Source organism: Antedon bifida, chromosome 6 (assembly GCF_963402885.1).
Source record: "Antedon bifida chromosome 6, ecAntBifi1.1, whole genome shotgun sequence".
Classification (NCBI taxonomy): domain Eukaryota; kingdom Metazoa; phylum Echinodermata; class Crinoidea; order Comatulida; family Antedonidae; genus Antedon; species Antedon bifida.
Window position 1 is genome coordinate 25705354 of NC_136231.1, and position 23192 is coordinate 25728545.

Sequence of the window (23192 nt, forward strand, 5' to 3'; positions counted from 1 at the left end):
GAATCTAATACTAATAGAGAGTTTGATTATTTCCTGGATACTGTACTTCAAATTACTACTGTACAACTGCCAGTAGCTTCAAATTATTTAATCAAAGAAAAACATTGCACGTTTCACCCATGTTCTCCATTCTGTGCATTTTTTATCAAGTGTGTGTTTACGTCTGTGTCACAACATAAAATTACCAGTAGTAAAATAGCTGTGTTTTGTGTACAGTGATTAAAAAACAATGAAAACAAAACTTAAAATTCACTTTTACTAATTCATTTACATTATCAAATATTTTTCTGATGGGATGTTTTAGCGCTCTTCTCAAAGTGAAATAGGCCAATGTTGGTTTATCCGGGTAAGTTAGGCACAAAATAAACAACGTTTATTGATATCTATCCAAAGAAAATAAAGTCTGATGGACTAAGCACCACAAATGAAAAGAATAAAATGTAGAAAATGCATGACTATTGACAACAACTTACAAAATCAAAACAGATTTTAGAGAATTCAATTATACCTTCTTGTCCATGTTTGATGACTGGAAAAAGATGGTGACAAGTTTTGAAAGGAATTGTCTTATCAGTGTAATTTCATTGTACAAGGATCCGAGCTTCAATCAACACATTTACTTTGTTAATATCATTACGCTTTATTGCTTTAGTATAATAATTGCTCATCTCTCTCAGCTTTTATAACCGGCTATCAAAACAATACCATTGTACTATAATAATATATAATATTTTTAATAATAATAATATAGAAGTTTTGATGGTACCTGTAGACATTGTAATGTATAATCGAAAAAAATTAATGATGATGAATTTAAATTTAAACTTTCCTTTATAAATGTTGATGTTCAAATATCCATTTTACTGGAATTACCTTTCACTGAAGTTATTTAATTTTTTTTGGATGGAAAATAGGGTATCAGCTGATTATTATTGAAATTTTGTCGGTGGTGGACCAATATCAAATTAATCCAAGTACTGTACAAACCTAGGCTGAAAATACACTAAAAACAACAATAGGTAAACACTACCAAACACAAAGACTATAACCTTTTGGAGTCTCAAAGCTTAAAAAATATCAATTTGGCCTTCAGGAGAGTCAACCCCCTTGTGTGCCTTAGATATAGCACCAATATGAGTCAAAAAGTCAACAATGAAACATCAAAGACAACTTGAACGAAATACGCAATTACAGCCTTGAAAACAACCCAACACTAATACACAGTCAGTGCCTTTAGAGTGCTTTGTCAATAGTTAAAAAATAAATTCTGAATCAACACTGCCTATAAACTCCCGCCGCTTATCCTAATAGGCTACAACAAAACAAAAATCAGACGATTGCCTTGCATACTTGGTTTTTCTCAGACAAAATTTCATTGATTTCACAGTCAACTTGCCCTGAAAGGGTTACCTGCTAGCAGCCATACAACAAGCACAGAACAAACTAAATACAGCTACACTTTACCCACTGTCCTAAACAATGCAAAGGTTTGAGTCAGAAATTTGAGAGTTTCGCTCTATATTCTCATTCTGTGGGAAAACACAAGTAAATTTCATGCCAAAATTAATTTGCGAACGTCAACGAAGGAATCAAGAGTAAACAAGTTGACAGATTGAGGAACTGAATGGGCAATTTGTATCGGTGATTACGCTAGATATAAATATACGATGAACTGTCAAAAACGATTACACATTTGTATCATAAAGCACCATTTTCTGTTCTTTATACAGTGTGTTTTGTTTTTAATTGTCTCTTTTGTTGCAAGAAATTGCGTCTATGAAAATAATAACTTTTAATAATAATAATAATAATTTTCTTAATATCAATACAGTAATATCAATAGTGAATTCATACAATATACAGTAGTACTAGTAGTAGAAATTAATCTATTGTAGTAGTTTTGGATTTTCAGTTAATACCAAAATGTCATGGCTATAAATTCTAACATCTAACAATTTGAATTAACTACAAAATTCCTACCTACCAATCAAATAAAAATCAGAAATTTCAACTGAAGCATTGCTAGTGGTAGATTAACATAACAATACATAACAGTAAACAATGCATCACAATGACCATTGTTACACCAAAATATCATTCTACTTGTAAAAAAAAAAGTAAATCACAATATAATTTTGCTTTATTGTAATATCAATTAGGGTAAATGTACAACTGAAAGAAACTTTAATTATGACATAACCTTCGTTATGAAGAGATACTGTAACTATGCAAGGAATTCCAGTTTTGCTCTACTTACTGGCATTATTCATATTGTACATCTCCTGAAAAGGGAATAATACAAGTCCTAAGCCACTACAGAATACAGTATAAGCTGATAGAGTCACTGTGTCTACACCAAGGTACACATACAACACAGCATCACCCATGTGGTTCCAAACGGCTACATTTAAAGTATTCTTTTAACTTGTATAGCCTAAGCATTAAATCTTTTTATTAGTAGTTGGTTGAGTGGTAGACAACGAGTCTATATCAGCTGGTCATGGTGCTCTAGCGCAAATACGACCATTGAAATGTTAAAACAGTCCTTAAACTGTAGCAAGGAAGACATTGAACAATATTTCAACCAGAACAATGACGCTGACAGAAGAGTAAACAAATTTCAAAGTTAATTTAATATTTTTAGACTGTGGCCTTGGCCGTAGACAATTTAATTAGAATTTTTAAATTAATTGAATGGTAAAATAGTGACCATATTTTGATTATATTCTATTATTAAGTTACCGTACTTTGCAGCCAATAAACAACTGCTGTCTACAGTAGCCTACTTTTGTTAAAGTGAAATTCTTGTCAGGGTTTGTTAATTTATACTCAGTAAATAAGTAATCTAGGATTATAGACAAGATAATGTTCTGCATCACCGGGCATCTACTGTAAGGCCTTGTTTACACGATCAAACTTTATGTGACAAAAAAAAATGTGATGTCATATCACTACTATTATTTGGGAATATCACTACCATATTTGGGCACATCAAACTTTTTTGTCAAACTAGTTTGACAGTGTAGACAGAGCTTAATTAATAGGCGACTTCAATTACTTCTCGATGTATAGTATGTACAGGTACTTCTAATGTAGAGCAATATTACTGTACAGATAGGTAAATATAACAAGGGCTTAATATAGTTAATGTACTGTGACTGTAATGTGAAGGAAGAACATTCACTAATATGTGGTTGACCCTAAGTAGTCCAAAACCTATAAAACATTGTGAAGTGGCAATAAATCATCTATATTTTAATATTTCAAACAAAAAGTAAAGTTGTTTACAGTTCAGTAAACTGACTATTAACCTGTCTGTTGAAACTCAATAAACTAATAAAAGTAGTTATAATAACTTGCGATTTGGGATAAAGTTCACAACATAAAATGATAATGTAAAATCTAATAAAGTGTAACATAATAACTGATTATACTCCATGGACTTATTATAGAACAAGTAGAGTATTATACAGTACAGTAAAAATATCAAAATAAACATCATCATGTTTAATACTGCAACAAAATAGTAACTGTACTGTATTCATACAGTGAAATACAGTATACTGTAAACAGTACAGACTGAACCAAGATATTGGTGGTCTCAATGAATGACTGCCATTAGTAAAAAATAATTGGAACTTATTCTCCATATAAGGGAAGGTCTTTGAACACACAACACACGGCCATGTCTTCGCTTCTTCATGGAATGTGATAGTCAGTGGCAGATCCAGGAGTTTGAAATAGGGGGGCCCAGGGCCTAAAAGTAGTGAAATGAAGTGTTGTTCAAACTTAATTTGATGTCCTATCTTTTGCACTGCAATTTGCGAAACTTAGAGGGGGCCCGGGCCAGCTGCTCCCCAATCCCCCTTTTAATCCGCCCATTATAGTAACAGTACAGGTACCCAAATGTACACCAGTACAACAAAAACTCTGCACAGGTTGGTACAGTAGATAAAAAGTAAATAAAATGAATGTACAAAAGTACATTAAAAACTCTGCATACAGTAGGTTGGTACTGTAGATGAAAACTACTGTAGAGTTGTATACAAACTACAGCACCAGTAACTCTACATACAGACAGTAGTACAGTACTTCACTAATGAAGACAGAAGGCTAACTTAATTTACAAGCTCATTAGTTAATTTGAGCAGAGAGATGAGCCAGATTACAACACACAAAGTATGATGCATTAAACTCATTAAACTCTTCCTATTGTCATACAAATGTATGCCTTCAAAAAATGTACATAATAATAAAGGGAAAAGCATTTGAATAAATTGATAAAGCTAATGAACTAACTAGTTTAAGCAGATATTTCAATATAATGATCAAGCATGGTACAGTATGTACACATTAATACCGTAATGTTTATTTTGTGAAACAATATTTATTTTTTATTATTTTACAATTTATATCAACAAATATAAATTTAATTATATTAGTTCCGCTGCTCAAGGGCGAATAAATATTATAAAAAAATCAATGAAAACTATAAAACTGCTCCTTTTGTTACTGAATTTAATTGCAAACCTACAATAATTTTAGTTGAAATAAAAATAACATTTCACAAATTACGGTACTATTGTCAATGAATTTGTTATGATATTAAGTAGCGTTTTTGAAATCATATTATCAATATTGGCTGGTACCACTCACTTCCGATTTCTATGGTTTATTGGAAAATCCATGAATGAAATCTTGCAATCAGTGGAGTTGAAACTAACCTGTAATATACTACTTAACAATATTGGCAAGGAGGACACAGTTAATCAATACTACTAAATAGCGCTGTATACATGTCGCATTTTTATAACTATTATTATTATTAATTCAAGAATTGCGAATGACGTTTGAAGCTCATCATCTTCATTTAGATATTCTTGGAATTCAAACTAAATTCTATATATTTCTTTTTTTTTAATTTCTAAATATCTATTCTTTAAACATTCTTATTTTACTGATACAAGATAGAAACTCTAGACTGCAGTTACTCCTTATTCTGGGTTTCTGGTTTTATCACAATTAGTAAACTTAGGCTAATCTTTACGACTAAAGACTAGATGTCATTGAATTTTTTAATTTGAAAATGTTCATTACAACTGTATATATTATTAGAGATCATGTCAAAATCATTACGGCAGTTACTGCAGTACTGTTACTACTTTTTCTTAATAGAAAAATGTATGATTTTAGTCTGTTTTAATTTTAACAGTATACAGTAATTACTCAAAAAAGCTTTCTACTACAGTATACTGTAAATAATTGCATTAAACAGGAAACATAATTTACTGCAGTAAAAACATTTTGTCATGTACAGTACTGGACTCGCATTTTATTTTTCCAAATCAAATATACTACTGTACATTACATTTGTATGATCATATACAGTAGAATTGATTTAACCTTTTGAAAGACGATTGTGCAATAACTAAGTTGACATACAAACCGACATCAAATAACGAAATGAGTTTACTATACAATCAAAATCTAGCTGGGTTACATCACGAAGTATGACGGGTTGAATGAGACAGCTAGTGTATGAAGTTTCGACATACGACTCTTTTTCGATGATTATCAATAAGACGCTATACATTCAGGTATTTGCTCAGTGCGTAAAGTAAAATGTCATTAATTTTGGTCAATACAAACCGAATTAAAGCTTTCCAAAACAGATAGCCCAGAATCTACTTCCAGAATTATTAAATTTATATCGTGAAAGTATGTAGCTGAGGTGGCATTGGCAAATTGGGAAGTACGGTATTTATTAAATTATTGCATTGTAATAGGGACAACTTCACTTAACAATTTTGATAGCTAGCAATTTAACACCAAGAAATTAAAAATCAATTTAGTTAGTTCATATTCAGGGTTTATCAACAAACTATTTGTAAATTATTTTACTTTACAACCAAACATTACTGTACTCTAGTTCATGTTTCATGATACGGTGTGACAATCAATTTTAGTTTTATATACCTGAAATCATGTCCTTGTTCATAGCACTTTTTTTATAAACTTTACTCATCCTTACACAACAAAATATTTGTCTCCGATACATTGAGTGATGATATCCTGCTAGGAATTAATGCATAAATAGTTCTAAAGAAAACGATTATGGTGAAATGTTACCCATATTATTAAATATTTCTCTTCAAATATTTAATTTCAATTCACATCATAAATTAAATTCCACTTGAAAACAAAATCCCACTCCTCCTCTCACAGCATCTTTTAGTGGTACACATTCATTCATTTCAACTCCTCGTCTACATTCTAATTAACATATAGGCTAGGCCAAGCTCAGAATTCACAAATTAAAATTTCTATAAATATATAAACAAAGCAATTACCAAGTTTTCGCCTCTTTATCGGTTCCAATTACAACAAGAGAGATGTAAAACACAAAAATCCACCACACGCACAAGAGGCGAGCTGAATGATTAGGTCCAGCTAGCAGCAGCGAAACACTCTCCGCTTGACAATAAATCAGCCGCACACGGACTGATGAAGATAATATGAATACAATATCCTTTATAAAATACGAAAAACAAGTCTGTACATTTCCCGTATCCAAGTAAAATGTTCCTGGATAAACTATATCAATGTCTACATCAAAGTAAGTCCAGAAAATCGTTACATTTTCACATAGAAATAGTAAATACCAACACTCTCCTGAAGCCGTACTCTCTCGCACTTCGTTCTCCAAAATTTGTACTTCACACAGCAAACTGGTTACCTCATTAGCTATGCATGAATACATAACGCAGCACACATACAATTCCGAAACCTGTGTTTACACACAGCGCTGAAATGGGGCGGTGGTGATATCAATCCGCCATCTGAATGGAAATTACTTAACATCGTATCAATGACCTTGGTACTTAAGTGCTCAAAATTAATAATTCCATCTACCTTTAGCGCAAACAATGCCGCTAAATTACACCTCTGGGATTGATCAGACCCTTTGAATGGTCTTTGTTTGAAGTTGTAAGGATTCTGTCACATAAAATGATGATTGGCAGCTTCAATTAAGAGACTAAATGTTCATAATTGCAATATCTCTTTGAGTGTAAGACTTTATGAATGAAAATGGTTTATAGAATGTTTAATTTCGTGTCTTTCGACGCAACTTGAAACATTCATTTCCTGTATCTTATTTCGCAATTTACTATACGTTACTCCTCCTAATGTAGGCCTATATAGTAATTTGTCGGTTCCAGCGGCCACTTTCTTTGGTTATTGATTCCGAACAGTAAATATTGAATACAATTATATTATTTACTTTTTTTGGAATTAAAGCAAATATATCCATCAACGTAATTTAGCCCATTAGAGTATGGGAACTTTTTAATTGTTTTCGGACGCGTAAATTAATTATATATGAGGCATAATATAATAGGCCTAGGCCTACAGGTACTTTTTTAAGCTGGTGTAACAACATTTATCAACATCAACAGACAGTTTACATTGTTTATGGTGAAGACACACAGAAGCCAATGTGGCTTGTTTACAGGTAGTATTGTAGCGAAATGTCACGTCACATCGTCATTCAATTTTTAATCTTAATATTATAATATCTTATATTCTCATTATTTATTTCCTTTTGTCTATTTTTTATTTCATTTCCATCCGAGAGTTTAATTTAATTATCTTCTTTTAGATATCCGACTTGCTTCATCTTACTCTTCGTTCAAATTTCTTAGTTTCTTCTCCTTTTCCCTATCCTTTCTTCTGAGATGGCCAATTTAATTTAATTCATTTTAATTTTGATTCTAAATATTTTGTGCGTTGATTTATATCTTTATAAATTATATTATTTTAATTTGATTTTTATTATTACGTGTTCAAACGTTGTTTTTTTGTGAGGATCCCTAAGGATCAGCTTCGGTTGGATGGACCATCCTCGTAAAATATTGTTGAAATAAAAATAAATAAATAAATAAACATTGATTCTCGTTCGCAACCTTTTTTGACCGCGACCCCATGATCCTATTTTGGAAACATTGCGTATTTGATCTTACAGAAACATCGGCATCATCTTTACATTTGTTCCTAATTTTGCTGACATGTATTTGTGTTCTTAAAATTGAGGGCGCTAAGCATAAAATTTACGAGATCGAATCCACAGAAAAAAAAAACACTGACCGAACCAAAAGATAAGTGACCCAGTAGCCTATTGTCATAGTCCTCTCCCTACATCTGGTAATGTCATGGAAACGACCTCAATGATGTGGCAGAGACAATGTGTCGTTTCCACTATTATTATCATTATTATTATTAGTATAATAATGATTTTTAAAGCCGAACCATTATGTCCACAGTTGTTATAAACGAAAGAGATTCTACCATTTTACACGAGAATTCAGGAATATACAAGTAACTGTACGATCTATAAATTGATGAATTATAAATTGTGGCATAACAAAACCAGAACAAGTTTATATAAATAAAAGCGGAGTGGTGAATAATAAAAGTAAATTTTATATGCAGATTTAATAAAAGTTCAAATTAAAAGATGAGATATATCGTTGATTTTTAAATTCCCTGTTTCATCACGCGTTCAAACCCATTAATCTATTTATAGAAACATTCCTAAGATCACTAATTAATTTAATCATTTGTTTGATACTTCGTTTACTAATTTTGTTATTTCACTATTGATTGAGTCTCCACCCCGCATTCATCACAGTTAATAAAACTAGTTATTTTTATGTGTATAGGGCGGTAGACACCAAATGATGCACTCATAAAAACTGAAACACTTGTATAGTAAGTATTGCATTTTTTGCTTTCTTTGATTATTATGCATAATACATTTTTTTTATAAACTGTTAATTTTCTATACTATAATTTAAAATATCCATATCTTTACTGAAACAATATTGTTTTTTTTTCAGTTTTTAATTATATCCATTGTAATAGAGTTGAATGTGAAGGTCCAGGGCGGTTATATATGTTGATTTAGTACCGAGTTATAACTGACTTACTACTATTTCCACTCCTGTAATTGGCAGAAAACTTTTATCCAATGGGATTTACGAATTGTAGTTCATCGTTGGGGGCGTACGACTAATATTAATCATCACCACCGAAAAAGTTTGCAGCCGGTCGCGAGTCTTTTTTATCGGTGGTGTTTTTTGCATTTGTGTTGCTTTTTATTATTGAACCCTTCTAATCTGGTTGTTAGTATTAAATTTAATATAAAAAATTCATCACCAGGCTTATGTTAACTGATTTTTGTAGGCTCAAGCCTATCTATATTTTGTATAGGCCTCTTATTAGTTGGGCCTACTAGAAAAAGCCTAGTCTAGGCCTACCTAGCCTAAACTTTCAGTTCGTCTACTGGCTACTACTTACTAGGCTAGGCGTAGGCCTAGCTAGCTAGAGTAATAAAGTAGATCCTAATTACTAAGCGAGCTAGCTAGGGGTAGATCTAGGTAGGTAAAGCAAGCTACTGTGTGGGTCTAAGTACAGTATTTTCAATATGCGAATTAATAGTTAACTATAGCTAGGAGTGCAGAATTGTTATATCTAGGCCTACGGCCTAGCTAGTAGTAATAGCCCTAGCCTACTATCTAAAAATGGTTTAATAAATAAATAAAATAAGGTTTAATACAGATAACATGGGAAGGAAATGGGGGATTCCTGCCACCATGCATTGTGGAATGCTATAAACTTTTCTAGCTTGGCCGGTAAATTTTTTACAATTTTTTTTCATTCATTTCATTAGGTTTAGATATAAAGAATTCAAGACACCATGTATGAGATCAGATCAACATTTTTCAAACTAAAATGTGTTAGCATTTTGCTACTTTGTACAATGTTACTACATTACATATGACATTAGGTATGTAAAAAGTGAGGTCATTAGTTTAAAAATCACAATTTTTAGTAAATGAAAAGGTGGAAATTGTATATAGTTTGAAAAAACTACAATTACAAAAACTGTCTTATTTTTTATTCAATGGTAAAATAAAAGGATCCTGAGGCGATGATGTTACTGCATACTTACTTACATAACCTTTTTTAAAAGTTCAATAACTTCCCAAATGTCCTCTTAATCTATTTTAAAATGGTTTTAGTTTGCATGATTATGTCCTACGGCTACGGATTGAATTTAAATGGATAAAAATGTTAAATGAATTCTGAAATCACTAATATCATACTACTGTGTCTATATAGTGTATCATCATACAGATTTGTTGACATTTTATACAGTATTAAATATACAGAAATAAGTAATCTGAGGACATTGGGTTACAAAACACATGAACTAGATTCACTGTTCATTTCTTCTGCTTGGCTTTAAATATAATAATAATAGTTCATTCTTATATAGCGCATATGAGCAAGCTCTCAATGCGCTGTACATAAATTAAAATAGACGAGAAGTGGCAATAATTTAAATTAATGAAAAACTTCAACTGGGTTTTGAAACAGTTTCCAATAATCTTTGATTGATTTATATTGATTTGTATATAAATTTATATATAAATTTAAAATTGTAAATAATAACCTCCTTATATTTCAAATTTATTCTCTGCTGTAAACTATATATATCACCTAATTTTTTACTTGATTTGGTTCATATCTTCTAAAAGAAACGGAAATTGAGCTCGATAGGCATGTAGTTGCCTTTTCTCTCCTTCCCTTTTTGTCCATATTTCACTTTGTTATCTTGATATGTTTATGCTTTTTACTATATTTTCTTATGAATGAATAAAAGAAATTTATCTCCTCAAACTAAACCCAGAACTAATTATATAATAAGTATTTCTCTATCGAACAGTTATTGCTTGGAATAAATTACCTGCAACTGTACTGTAAAGCTCTGTCCACACTGTCAAACTTGATGTGACCAAACAATGTGATGTGCCCATATATGGACATGATGATGTCATATCACTACCATACAGTATTTAGTCATATCACTAGCCTATTTGGGCACATCACACCTTTTTTGTTAAACTGATAGTGTAGACAGAGCTTAAAACTCATTCATATACAGGATTATCTTGATCTTTTCAGGTGTTGGAACTTGGGCAGAATGGAACAACTGGTCCACTTGCAGTGTATCGTGCGGGGCAGGAGGCTCTGAGACACGTTTCCGTTTGTGTGATGGTGCCGACTGCATGGGTAGTGATTTTGAAGGCAGACCCTGTGTCAGTATTCCTTGCCCAAGTAAGGATAAGTTTAGTATATATAATAACATACAATATAACCCCTTTTATACTGTTGGTACTTTCTGAATAGGGGTTGGTAGTTAGTGTTGAAACATAATACAATATGTTGCTATGGAAAGTATAGCCTTAAGCTCTGTCTACACGATCACACTTTATGTATCAAAAAAATGTATGAACATGATGATGTCATATCACTACCATATTTAAGCATAGCACTACCATATTGGGCACATCACATTTTTTTTGACACATGAAGTTTGATAGTGTAGGCAAGGCTTAAGAATATACAGCATATATCCTTCATTCATTTCAAGGGTCTCCTGAATAAGAGTGCCCCAAAGGAGGTGTACTGTACCTACAGAAGGCAGTAGGATATAAATAGTTAACATTTATTATTATTTTTGTTTAAACATGCTATTTCATAAAATATTAATAAAAATGTATGTTTATTGTTCAAATAGACTAACCCAATTAGTATTATATAACTTTAAAATCAGATGTTATGTTTAAATTTCAGTAAATGGTTACTGGCAGGAATGGAATCTATGGACTGAGTGCACACTGACTTGTGGATCAGGAGAGAGAAGAAGGGATAGGCAATGTGTTGAACCTCAGTACAATGGCTTGCCTTGTATAGGAACAAACAATGAAACAGAGATCTGTAATACTCAGTATTGTCCAGGTAAATACTACCCATGAATCAATTACTATACCATCAAATATAATTGTCGCCCTGAAAAAATAATTTGTTTCTTTGGTTGATACCATTTTAATGTCTTAATAGTAGTCTTTTAGATTTTATTAATCTTTATTTTTCTTATTTGTATACATGCTTTACCAAATTGTTATTTAAATAATGAAATGTTTATTCAAATAATGATTATTTCACAGTTAATGGTACATGGTTACTGTGGACAGAGTGGTCATTATGTCCAGTATCTTGTGCAGGAGGTACAGAGGTCAGGAACCGTACCTGTGATGGACCTTACCATGGAGGTGACCCTTGCCTCGGAGAAGATGGTGAAGTTAGAGAATGCAATACATACCCATGTCCAAGTCAGTTTATTTTTGTCTGTTTAAATCATTAAATATACTAATGTTCTTTTTTAATATATGGTAGAACCCATCCTTTAAAAAACCCTATTAAGGGGACAATTTGTTTTAACACTATGGCCAGGACGCAAATTTTGTATTCCTCGACGCCTCAGGCAGAAATCATTTTCAATTCAATTCAATTCAAAGCAACATTTATTTTCTCCTTTCATATACAAAACAGATTTCAATGAACAATATATATGTAAACAAAATTTCGAAAGAAGAAGGTACACGCCCAGAAAGATGAAAAACACATCTTGTGGAGGACGTACCTATTACAGACACAGACAATGAAAATTTAACAAAAATATAAATGAAAAATAAAAAATAAAATTGACCGAGGCAAAGTTAATATTTGGAAATAAGGTGACTTTTAAGTTTAGATAAAAATGATTTGCTAGAAACAGAGTTTAAGATGGGGAGTGGCAGATCGTTCCAAAAAGTGGGTCCGGAATACCTAATGTTGTGTTGAAAGTGGTTGGTTTTATGGGTTGGAATATTTAATTTTGAACAAATACGGGTATGATGATAATGAATTGAAGAATTTGGAGTGAACATGGAGCAGAGATGTTTGGGAAGGTTAGAATTAATAGAAAAAAAGATGAACGAGCCTTGTTGGGTTAGATTGATATCGGAGACTTTGAGAAGATTAAGCTTTGAAAAAAGATGAGATGAATGAGACAGGGGTGGGGCGCCAGATATAACCCTGATGGCCTTTTTTTGAAGAGTTTGAAGTTTTTAATTTAATAAATTAATAATGCACAAGACCTACATCCTAAGTAGCCCTCTAAATAATTTCTCTGAACTATTAAAAAGATTTCAATGGGATTCAAACTGAGGGCTTCAGCTACACAATCTGAAGTCCAGAAAATTGCGCCATACAACCTATTCGCTCTTTGTACATTCTTATATAGCACCCTCTATGATGTCTTAATTTATCCCATAATTGATTTGATTTCTGCTTGAGACGTCAAAGATTTCGCGGCCAGGACACTTCTCCCTGAATAGAGTTAAAACATATATTTGTTTTTTTCACAGGAAAGTGTCCCCTTAAAGAGACACTTTGTTGGGTCCAAAAAGTGTCTCCTTAAGAGCTTCTACTGAATTTATATATCAAATTCAATTTCATATTATATTATTATATATTTATTAATTACATATTTTTCATATTCAACATTACTTAACAACATTTATGTGACGCCAGTTTCATTCTTTGTCTCTAGTTGATGGTGGATTTTCTGAATGGACCGAATGGACTGCTTGCAGCTCAACATGTAATTATGGAATAGCAGTTAGAAAACGTTGGTGCAACAATCCACAACCAATGCATGATGGGAAAGATTGCAGCGGAGCACATAATCAAAATAGGGAATGCTACATCATCATTTGCCCTCGTAAGCCACATACTTTATTTAAGTAATATTATAGATGATTTAGCTCAAAAGTGTGGATATGATATTAAAATTAATTAATTAATTATTCATGCACACATTAAGAATTATTTCAATACAAAAATCCTGATGATGATCAAATAAAGATCGAAACGTTGAATCATGGCTTGCCTCTCGTCATTTGGAGTCAGTTTTATACTGTGTTATTTAAACAGTCTTATTACGCAACAAAAACTTTATAAATAAATTTTATTTTTATCTTTAGTGTTGGTGGGTGGCTCCAATTTTTCTCTATCTTTAGTCAGTTACTATGATTTCTAAATCAATATCCTAATATTATGTATTGTTTTGTGTAAGTATAGGCTTTTACATGTTTACTAATTTAATTTTACGTTTCAGAACCAGCTTTTATAACATATAAATATAGATAAATTTTGTTATATTTCTTGTCTTGTAATTTGGAAACAGGTTAAATGACTTGGGTAATTATTAGTCTGTTTTGATCTCAGGGCATGGAGGCTGGTCAACGTGGAGTGAATGGACAACTTGTACTGCGGCATGTGGATGGGGCGCAAGGAAGCGTTACAGAGCATGTGACAACCCCGTACCAACGTACGGCGGTGCATTCTGTGTAGGAACAGCAATTGCAGCGGAAAGCTGTATTGATGAATTGTGCCCAGGTAATATATCAATTACATAAAATTAAATTATTAATTTAAATATTTAAAAAGAAAAAATAAAACATTGAGTAAAATATATAATATTGTTAAGCTCTGTCTACATTATCAAACTTTATGTGACAAAAAAAGTGATGTGCCCATATGTGGACATGATAATGTCATACCACTACCATATTTGGGCACATCACTACCATATTTGTGCACATCACACTTTTTTTGTCAAGAGCTTTAGTATTATTTTCAAGTACTTGCAATTGTTATTATCAAATTAATATAAACTTATTGTTTATGTCCACAGTACACGCCAGCTGGGGATTATGGGGCGAATGGGGAAATTGTAGTCAGAGTTGCGGAGCAGGGGGGACGTACGTGAGAGAACGTGAATGCGACAGTCCCCCTCCCATGTACGGTGGCAACTACTGCATAGGACGCAATTCTTCTGTAGGTGATTGCTATGTACAGAGATGTGAAGGTAATCTTAATAATTGTGAATTTCTATTCAAGGTCAGAATTTTGTATTAGATTTCGATTCTACCAATTTTCGACCGATTTTAATGCATTATTTTATCGGTAGATTGTGTATAAGCCATGGATTACTAAATTGCAGCTAAAATAAAAATAGCATGCATGGAATATTTATTGAAAGCTTAGCTTCAAATATTTATTATGCATTTCTTTTTTCAAGGTGAAATAATAATCATTTTTAATTTGTGAAATATTACAAGTTTTCTACACCATTAGTCAGTGCATAACAAAAGCAATTTGTGCCGTTATTGCATTTTACTACAGGAAGGCTTTTATTATAATACTGAGAATCAATACAAAAAAATTGATATAAATTATTATTCATAGCTATAAAGCTATATTTTAATATCATCTAGCGGCATTTTTTTCATCTTTTCAGAGGTTATAAGACACACTCGCCTCCCTCAGGCCCATGATTATGGTAATCATTGAGGTCATGAGGATTACAGACCCAATCTCCCTTCTTCATTTTTCTCCGTCGGCAGCTGTTGGAACAGCTCATTCTATGATGTCGTCATGCCAGTATCTCCTGTTTTTGTTCTCTCAGATATACCTCCTTTCTGTCTTCTCCAACTACTCACATGTATGGAGTCCAGTCCATTCTTTCATATTATCACGCCAGTTACCCTATCTGCAACTCTGGGTGTATTTCACACATTTTTACGATATTAATATTGATTTCAATTAATTGAAAAAGAAAAAGGGTATGGTAATTCATACTTTGTTTCAATTAGAAAATTATTTTATGAGAATAAATTATATAAAGTTGATATAAAAGGTTGTCTAAAGCTCTGTCTACATTATCACACTTTATGTGTCAACAAAATATGACGTGTCCATATATGGACACAATGGCACATTACATTTTTGCTTATAGTGTAGACAAAGCTTAAAGCTTTATCTACACTATCAAACTAGTTTAACAAAAAAAGTGCGATGTGACCAAATATGGTAGTGATATGACATCATCATGTCCATATATGGGTACATCACATTTTGTGTCACTTAAAGTTTGATAGTGTAGACAGAGCGTAACATTAAAATGTACTTATAATTTGACTAGTAAAGTTCAAAAGTGTTTCTTTTATGACCATTTGATATGTGTAGATGATGGTGGTTATACTGAGTGGAGTGATTGGGGAGTATGTAGCAAGGAATGTGAAACAGGTGTACAACAAAGAACACGCAACTGTACCAACCCACCCCCTACACCCCCAGATGGACAATGGTGCCATGGTGTAGCAGAAAAAAGCAGGCCATGTAACACTCATATTTGTCCAGGTATGTTTCATTTAGTTTTTTGTACTTTCCACCTATAAACCAGAGAGATATTATATATGTAGCACCACCTGTATTCCTAGATGAATAGTAGTCATAGTATAGTAGATAGTGTAAAATATTAGATGAGACAATAACTCTGGTATATTACAATGTCCTACTATTAAGATCTGTCTACACTATGAAACTAGTTTGACAAAAAAAGTGTGATGTGCCCAACTATGGTAGTGATATGCCCAAATATGACATCATCATGTCCATATATGGGCACATCACATTATTTTGTCACATATTTCATGGAATGTTACGTCCTATTGGATCGTAATGCCTTTCACCTTCAACGTAATTATTCTAAATCAATTTTAAATAAATTCTATATAAATTATTATATAGTATTGATATCATTAATAATATTTTATATTATTTTATTGCATAAATTCTAGAATTAAATTCTTAAATTTGTATTTTTGTTAATGAATATTAATAATTTAGTTCATGGAGGATGGGCTGAGTGGAGTGCGTGGACACTGTGTGCGGTCACCTGTGGTGGAGACACTATCACAAGGGACAGGGTGTGTACCAATCCACCGCCCCTATTTGATGGCGACTTTTGTGAAGGGGAACCTTTTGAGGAAATTGATTGCAACACAAATGGATGTCCCGGTTTGTGAATTATTTTGTGTGAAGACTTTACTTTTGTTTATTTATGAATCTTGTAATTATTTACTTCTAATTTGATCCATAAAAAATAATCTGTATATTATAATTTACCTTTATTCACTTATGCACAAATTTGGTATTAACTCTTTGATTATTTTCTTTTTAAAATAAAATGTTGAATTAAATTAACTATTAGTTATTATCTTTCTTTGGAAACAATTACATTTTAAAAAGAAAAAATAAGTATAAATAAAAGAGTTTTTAATTATTATTAAAACAAAAATAAAAAATAAATTTAACAAATGCTAGAAATAATTGTTTTCTTCACTATTCCACATTTATATGAAATTTTCAAAATGTCTTTATATTGACAGTGAACGGAGCTTGGTCACTATGGTCCGAGTGGTCAAGTTGTAGTGTGACCTGTGCAGGTGGTATGAGAGGCCGAACTAGGACATGTACAAATCCGGCGACGGCCTGGGGTGGGATACCTTGCCCTGAAGTCGACGAGACTCAACAATCTGAAACATGTAACATGTTTCCTTGCCCAAGTATGTTGTCCTTATATGAAAAATATTTATGATTTTTATCATCATTATTTTTATGAATACAGTGATTATTTTTAAAATGTTACTTTGCTTATTTAGGTTTTGTAGACACTATCACCACATTATCACCACGTTTTATGTTAATTGTGTTCAATATGGATGCACCACTTCCTGTGTGTGCCACCGATGTAAAGGTGCAATTTCCAAATAAATTGATTGATTGATTAAAGCAAAAAACAAATAAATAAAATTCAATTGTTTTTTTAATTTTTTTTATTTCAACAACATTTTACAAGAGTGATCCATCCAGCCGAAGCTGATCATTAGGGACCTTCACAAAAATACAATTTGACAAGACATTAACGTACAACAATTAAAAATAAAATTACCAAAATAAAATAATTAAAAAAAAATTGAATCACATAGGAAATCAATTAAAACAATGAAAACAATATATATTTCATATAAAAGTTAAAATTTAATTAATGTTTTATTATCGTAGTCGATGGTGGATGGTCTGGCTGGTCAGAATGGGCAGATTGTCCAGTGACTTGTGACGGTTTTGAACTGACCAGGACACGGACATGTGACAACCCTGTTCCTCAGTATGACGGCAACAAGTGTCCAGAAGAACCCACTGATCAATTCATGTGTAATGATCAGCCATGTCCAGGTAATGACATTTCTATAACTCAGGCAGAAATCATGAATAATTCATAACATTAATTATGGCAAAAATTAAGACATTATAGAGGGTGCTATATAAGTATGGATATAGATCGGATAGTTTTTATCAACAGGTTCTTTTTATCAATCATAATTACCATAAAACATACATTTAAGACAAGGAATGACCTGGTTTAATATTTTTAAAGTAATATGCTGTATATGCATTATTTTTACAAAATGTCAAGAATTGTATGGAATAGAGCTTTAATCTACTTGTGTTATATTTTAACCAGTGGATGGCGATTGGTCCACTTGGAGTGTTTGGTCAGATTGCAGTGAACCTTGTAAAGGTGGTACCCAGACTAGATCCCGCTCTTGTTCGGATCCTGCACCAGCATATGGTGGTTTTCCATGTCCCAGTAATTTCACAGAACAAGAACTTGATGGTGTTGAGCAGGTTGAAACTGAAGAAATGATTTGTAATGAACACTTCTGTCCAAGTAAGTTCAAGTCTTTTTTACAGCTAAAAATTATTGTTTAATAATTAATAATAATATTCTTTAACTGTATACAATTCTTTACGTTAAGTATACAAATACAATACAAATGTGTGCGACGTTTTGACTTGTTGTCAACAAGTCTTCATCTGGCAATGACTGGATGTTAGTGGTTGCTAGGTATAGCTTTGTTGGTTGTAGAGCGCCCCCTATTGGCTAACTTAGACTGAGAAGTTCTACGGCTTTTCAGGTGGTTTAATTTAAAGAATTGTATACAGATATTAATATAAATCTAGATGAAAAGTTTTTATTAATAAAAAAAATCACTTCAGAAGCAATTAGGCAGTGATATTTACCTGTAACCATCCACATCACCGTCAACCCCCAAATCATGTTTGTCCCTAAATATGCCATTGCTTATATAGGCCTACAGTTAATAATACATGTTGTTATTTTGTTCGGTACTGTAGGCCTATACATGATACTGTTGAAGTAAATATATCAAAAAGGCTCTTTTTGTAGTAAACATAAACCAGTTTCAGATCAAACGGATAATGATTTGTGACATGTTACTCCACTCAAGATTTTCCCCAGGATTCTGCACCCAGTTAAAATGTATCCTCTACACCAGTCTTCCCCTGTATTAACCACATATTTTAAACTAAAAAACTATTAATAAATAAAAAATGTGCTTTTGTTTATACAGTCCATGGTGGCTACACACAATGGACTGAATGGCTAGAGTGTCCAGTAACTTGTGGGGGTGCTGAGATATGGCACAATAGGAACTGTACCAATCCTGTACCACAGTATGATGGAGACGACTGTCAGGGACCAAGTACAGGGAGTAAATTATGCAATGACGGTGTACAATGTCCTAGTGAGTAGCAGTAATTTGTAACTAGTCATTATGTAAGCTTTGTTTCACTGTTAAATGACTTGATGTTTGTTTTTACACACCTTTCATAGAATTGAGTGCCACTGATGTAAATGGTGTATGTCAATAAATATTACCGTATATGAATAAATTTGATTATATTTGAGCATGGGATTTACACTTGAGCATGGGCTTTACACTTGAGCATGGGATTATAGTTAAGCTTAGGATTTTCTTGGGTAGGATTACACTTAAGCATAGGATTATACTTGAGCATGGGATTATACTTGAGCTTAGGATTTTCTTAGGTGGGATTACACGTACTTGAGCATTGGTTTATACTTGAGCATGGGATTATACTTGAGCATGGGATTATACTTGGAACACATTTGGCCATATCTGGTATTATTAATATATTATTAATATTTCAAACATACTAATATGTATCTTCAAGGAAATGCTTACCTAAAATGTGTTTTGTTATCTCATTTATTCTTATTTCATTATTGGTTAACAGTTCATGGTAACTGGGGACGTTGGCTTGACTGGTCTATGTGTTCCAAGCAATGTGAGGGCGGTGAATCCAAGCGTATTCGTCTTTGTAATAACCCTTCACCTCTGTACGGTGGAAAACAGTGTAATGGTACATCACAAGAAACTAAAACATGCAATGAACACAGATGTCCAGGTAAATGACTAGTTATTGCTAAATAACATGTAACAACCACGTAAAATGCTACCGTATATTATTTTCTAATACATTAGGTCACCCCTCATCTAATCCCTTTTGTACATACCTAAAATTAATAAAAAGAAAAAATTTGTATTTTAACACAAACTATTACCATTAAAAATGTAAATCTATTTTCTGAAAAAAATCTGTGTTTCTTAATGTATCTTCAGTAGGACTACTGTTTATAAATTTTATATATTTTTTTTATTTAATGAAAAATTATTCTTTTTTCTGTAGTTCATGGTGGTTATTCAAAGTGGTCACCATGGGAACCATGTTCAAAATCATGCGGTGGTGGGCAGACCCTTCGTACGCGTACTTGTACGAATCCTGTTCCGCAATTTGGCGGAGATCCATGCTATGGAATTCTGTTTGAAAGGAAGTTATGCTCTGCTTTCTACTGTCCAGGTAATTGAAACTAGATTAAAATGTTTAGCACCCTCTATCATTACTAAACTTCCCAGGTAAAGATTGTCTAGTGTACATTTGGTTGTTATTACCAATAGAAATAAATTTATATTTAAATCATTTATAAAAATCCTATCACTCTTAAATTATACTGTCTTATGTCTTCACCAACAATTAATAATGTCTATATTTTCAGAAATGCTTTCAGAGAGAACATTAATTGATTTATTATCTGTGACCATATAGGTTCGGGCCAGAAGCTTAAAGTCATTGAATAAAATACGGCAAATAGCCTGAATGATAGCCATTATATTTTGATAAATAATTATAATAATGTAGGCATACCCTCTTAAAAAAGCATCTATTGACACAATAACAGATAACATACTGATATTATTATTTGAATAGTCCATGGTGGCTATTCGGAGTGGAGCGAGTGGTCTCTTTGTCCAGTCAGTTGTGATGGCGGCCCGTCTCATAGGATTAGAGTCTGCAATAGCCCATCCCCTAAACATGGTGGTGACCCTTGTGAAGGCCCATCAACAGAGTCAACAATGTGTAACACTATGGAATGTCCAGGTAGGAAGTTTGTGGTAGATCTGTGTTGGTTTAAACAATTCAATTTACACAACATACTAAAATTAATGTACATATAATAGTTCATTCTTATATAGCGCATATAAGCAAGATTTCAATGCGCTGCACATTTTTACCCCGGTCATATAAGAGAATATAACATCTTCTGATATTACTTTTTTCCAATCTTAAGTGGATGGTAGTTGGACAGCTTGGTCTGATTGGTCAGATTGTAGTCAGACATGTGACCTAGGCTATCGTAGCTCACGTAGATCCTGTTCTGACCCTCAACCTCAATTTGGAGGCTTGGAGTGTCAGGGGGAAGCTTATAGAATGTACTACTGTCCTGTGCGTAGTAGTTGTCCAGGTTTGTAGAACAATTGCATTTGGCAACCTTTTTTTTTCTGTGACATGCCACTCAACTATGCAACTTTAAAAAAACTATTTTTAAACAACTTTATTAGTGATCAATCGATTCCATTTAGCAACCTTTTTTTCTGTGACGCACAACTCAACTATGCAGCTTTCAAGTCGAAAAGTCATTCTGCATATGCTCAGAAATGTGTGTAGAATGACTGTTAGACTCAACATCTACATAGGTGACGCATCTGAAACCGAAAGGTTGCTAATATTATTTGAATGCAACACCAATTTTTTATTTTCAAATGGAACAATAATGTTCATTTTGATATATTTGTTTTTTATTGTACAGTAATGCCAAGTGCACCTGTAAATATAACATTCTCAGTGGTGCGCAGTGAACAATATATTGTCATTTTCCATTGGGACACCAACGCACAAATTCTATCAACTCAGTATAACAGTATTCAGGTTGGTAGATAATGAATTTTTGATGACGTATAGTGTTTGAGAGAATAAAATGACATAGGGGTAAGAAATAAAGGCTTTATGTACAAGTTGAGATGTTAAATTGTGTCACTACATGGGATATATTAATTCTATTGTTTCATCGTTTAGCTGTACATGTATATAGCATGTATGATACCACCAAAATTAAGAGTGAGAATCAATATCATAAGGCATTTGATGAAAATTCAGACCGTCTTAAAATTATGTGACATGTTTTGAGAAATAGAGCGTCACGGGGAAGCTTACAAAATGTACTACTGTCCTGTGCGTATTAGTTGTCCAGGTTTGTGGTCTATTCGAGAATAGATTTCTCGAAACATGACATATAGGCGGATACATTAATTATGTGTGTGTGATGTGGATCTGTGATTTCTTTATTTTAGGCTAAACGACTACAAACCCCAGGCATACCGACGGGTAACACCACATTCTATGACTGGCACACATTTGGTACAGTTTATGGCTCCAAGCGAAGCATTGCAGTGAGGAACTCTGATGAGGTGGGGCTGTTCCAGGGTAACTTTGAAGTCAGAGTCATCGCAGGAAACGTTTATGGCGAAACAGTGTCAAAGGTCATGCAGTTCAATGGTAAGAGACTGAATAATTATATTAGTACAAATTTGACCTAAGGTTTCAATTTGTGACCACCTAAGAATAAGTAAAAGCTCTGTCTACACTAACAAACTAGTTTGACAAAGTGTGATGTGCCCAAATATGGTAGTGATATACCCAAATATGGTAGAGATACCATGTATCATCACCATGTCTATGGGCACATCACATTTTTTGTCACATAAAGATTGATAGTGTAGACAGAGCTTTAGTTCATGTTAATTCATTGTGTGTATGCAAGGAAGTTGGGGACATGCTTTCTCAACCTATACCTTGACACAGTTTTGGTAGTTTCTAGGTCTTGTCAATGACCATCAGATCATGTAGATTCTAGCTCATCAGTCCCTGTTATCAAACTATTTCTATTGCTTCTATAAATATAACATTTTTCTTACAGTTGCAGAATACCTCACTGGTCAGTCAGCACACACATCCCCAGCAAGACTTCTACTGATTATTTTGAGTTGTATATATCTAATTGAATACATGGTCTTTTGAAAATTTAATTTAATTTTTACCTTATGACAAGTTTTTTATTTCTACTTTGTTTAGGAATCATCAGCATAAAATAATTTTCTTGAAATTGTATT

General features: G+C 32.7%; 2 protein-coding genes across 10 annotated transcripts in view; one reads left to right on the forward strand and one right to left on the reverse strand.

Moving 5' to 3' along the window:
- The window catches only part of LOC144844223 (receptor-type tyrosine-protein phosphatase F-like), an 88904-nt gene extending 82190 nt beyond the window's left edge, over positions 1–6714 (reverse strand). For all 9 annotated transcript variants that reach the window (XM_078701009.1, XM_078701013.1, XM_078701011.1 and 6 more), the window contains exon 1: positions 6351–6714. The gene's annotated coding sequence lies outside the window, so the exon portion shown is untranslated. The remainder of the gene's footprint in view (positions 1–6350) is intronic.
- Positions 6715–9087: 2373 nt separating this feature from the next.
- On the forward strand, positions 9088–23161 carry LOC144844228 (SCO-spondin-like). The gene is made up of 21 exons (XM_078701020.1): positions 9088–9182; positions 9731–9847; positions 11029–11181; positions 11701–11865; positions 12075–12239; positions 13502–13672; positions 14179–14349; positions 14648–14821; positions 15982–16155; positions 16645–16815; positions 17187–17363; positions 17863–18033; positions 18323–18529; positions 19233–19406; positions 19921–20091; positions 20374–20544; positions 20953–21123; positions 21314–21487; positions 21833–21951; positions 22374–22578; positions 23000–23161. Exons 2-21 carry the CDS (start codon positions 9838–9840, stop codon positions 23098–23100), a joined length of 3195 nt encoding a protein of 1064 aa, XP_078557146.1. The 5' UTR covers positions 9088–9182; positions 9731–9837; the 3' UTR covers positions 23101–23161.
- Positions 23162–23192: the final 31 nt, after the last annotated feature.

What these genes read in the sequence shown, in the direction of transcription:
- LOC144844228 (XM_078701020.1), top strand. An exon ending in CAATGAACACAGATGTCCAG is followed by an intron (nt 20,092 to 20,373) that starts GTAAATGACTAG and finishes TTTTTTCTGTAG; the next exon opens with TTCATGGTGGTTATTCAAAG. An exon ending in CTCTGCTTTCTACTGTCCAG is followed by an intron (nt 20,545 to 20,952) that starts GTAATTGAAACT and finishes TTATTTGAATAG; the next exon opens with TCCATGGTGGCTATTCGGAG.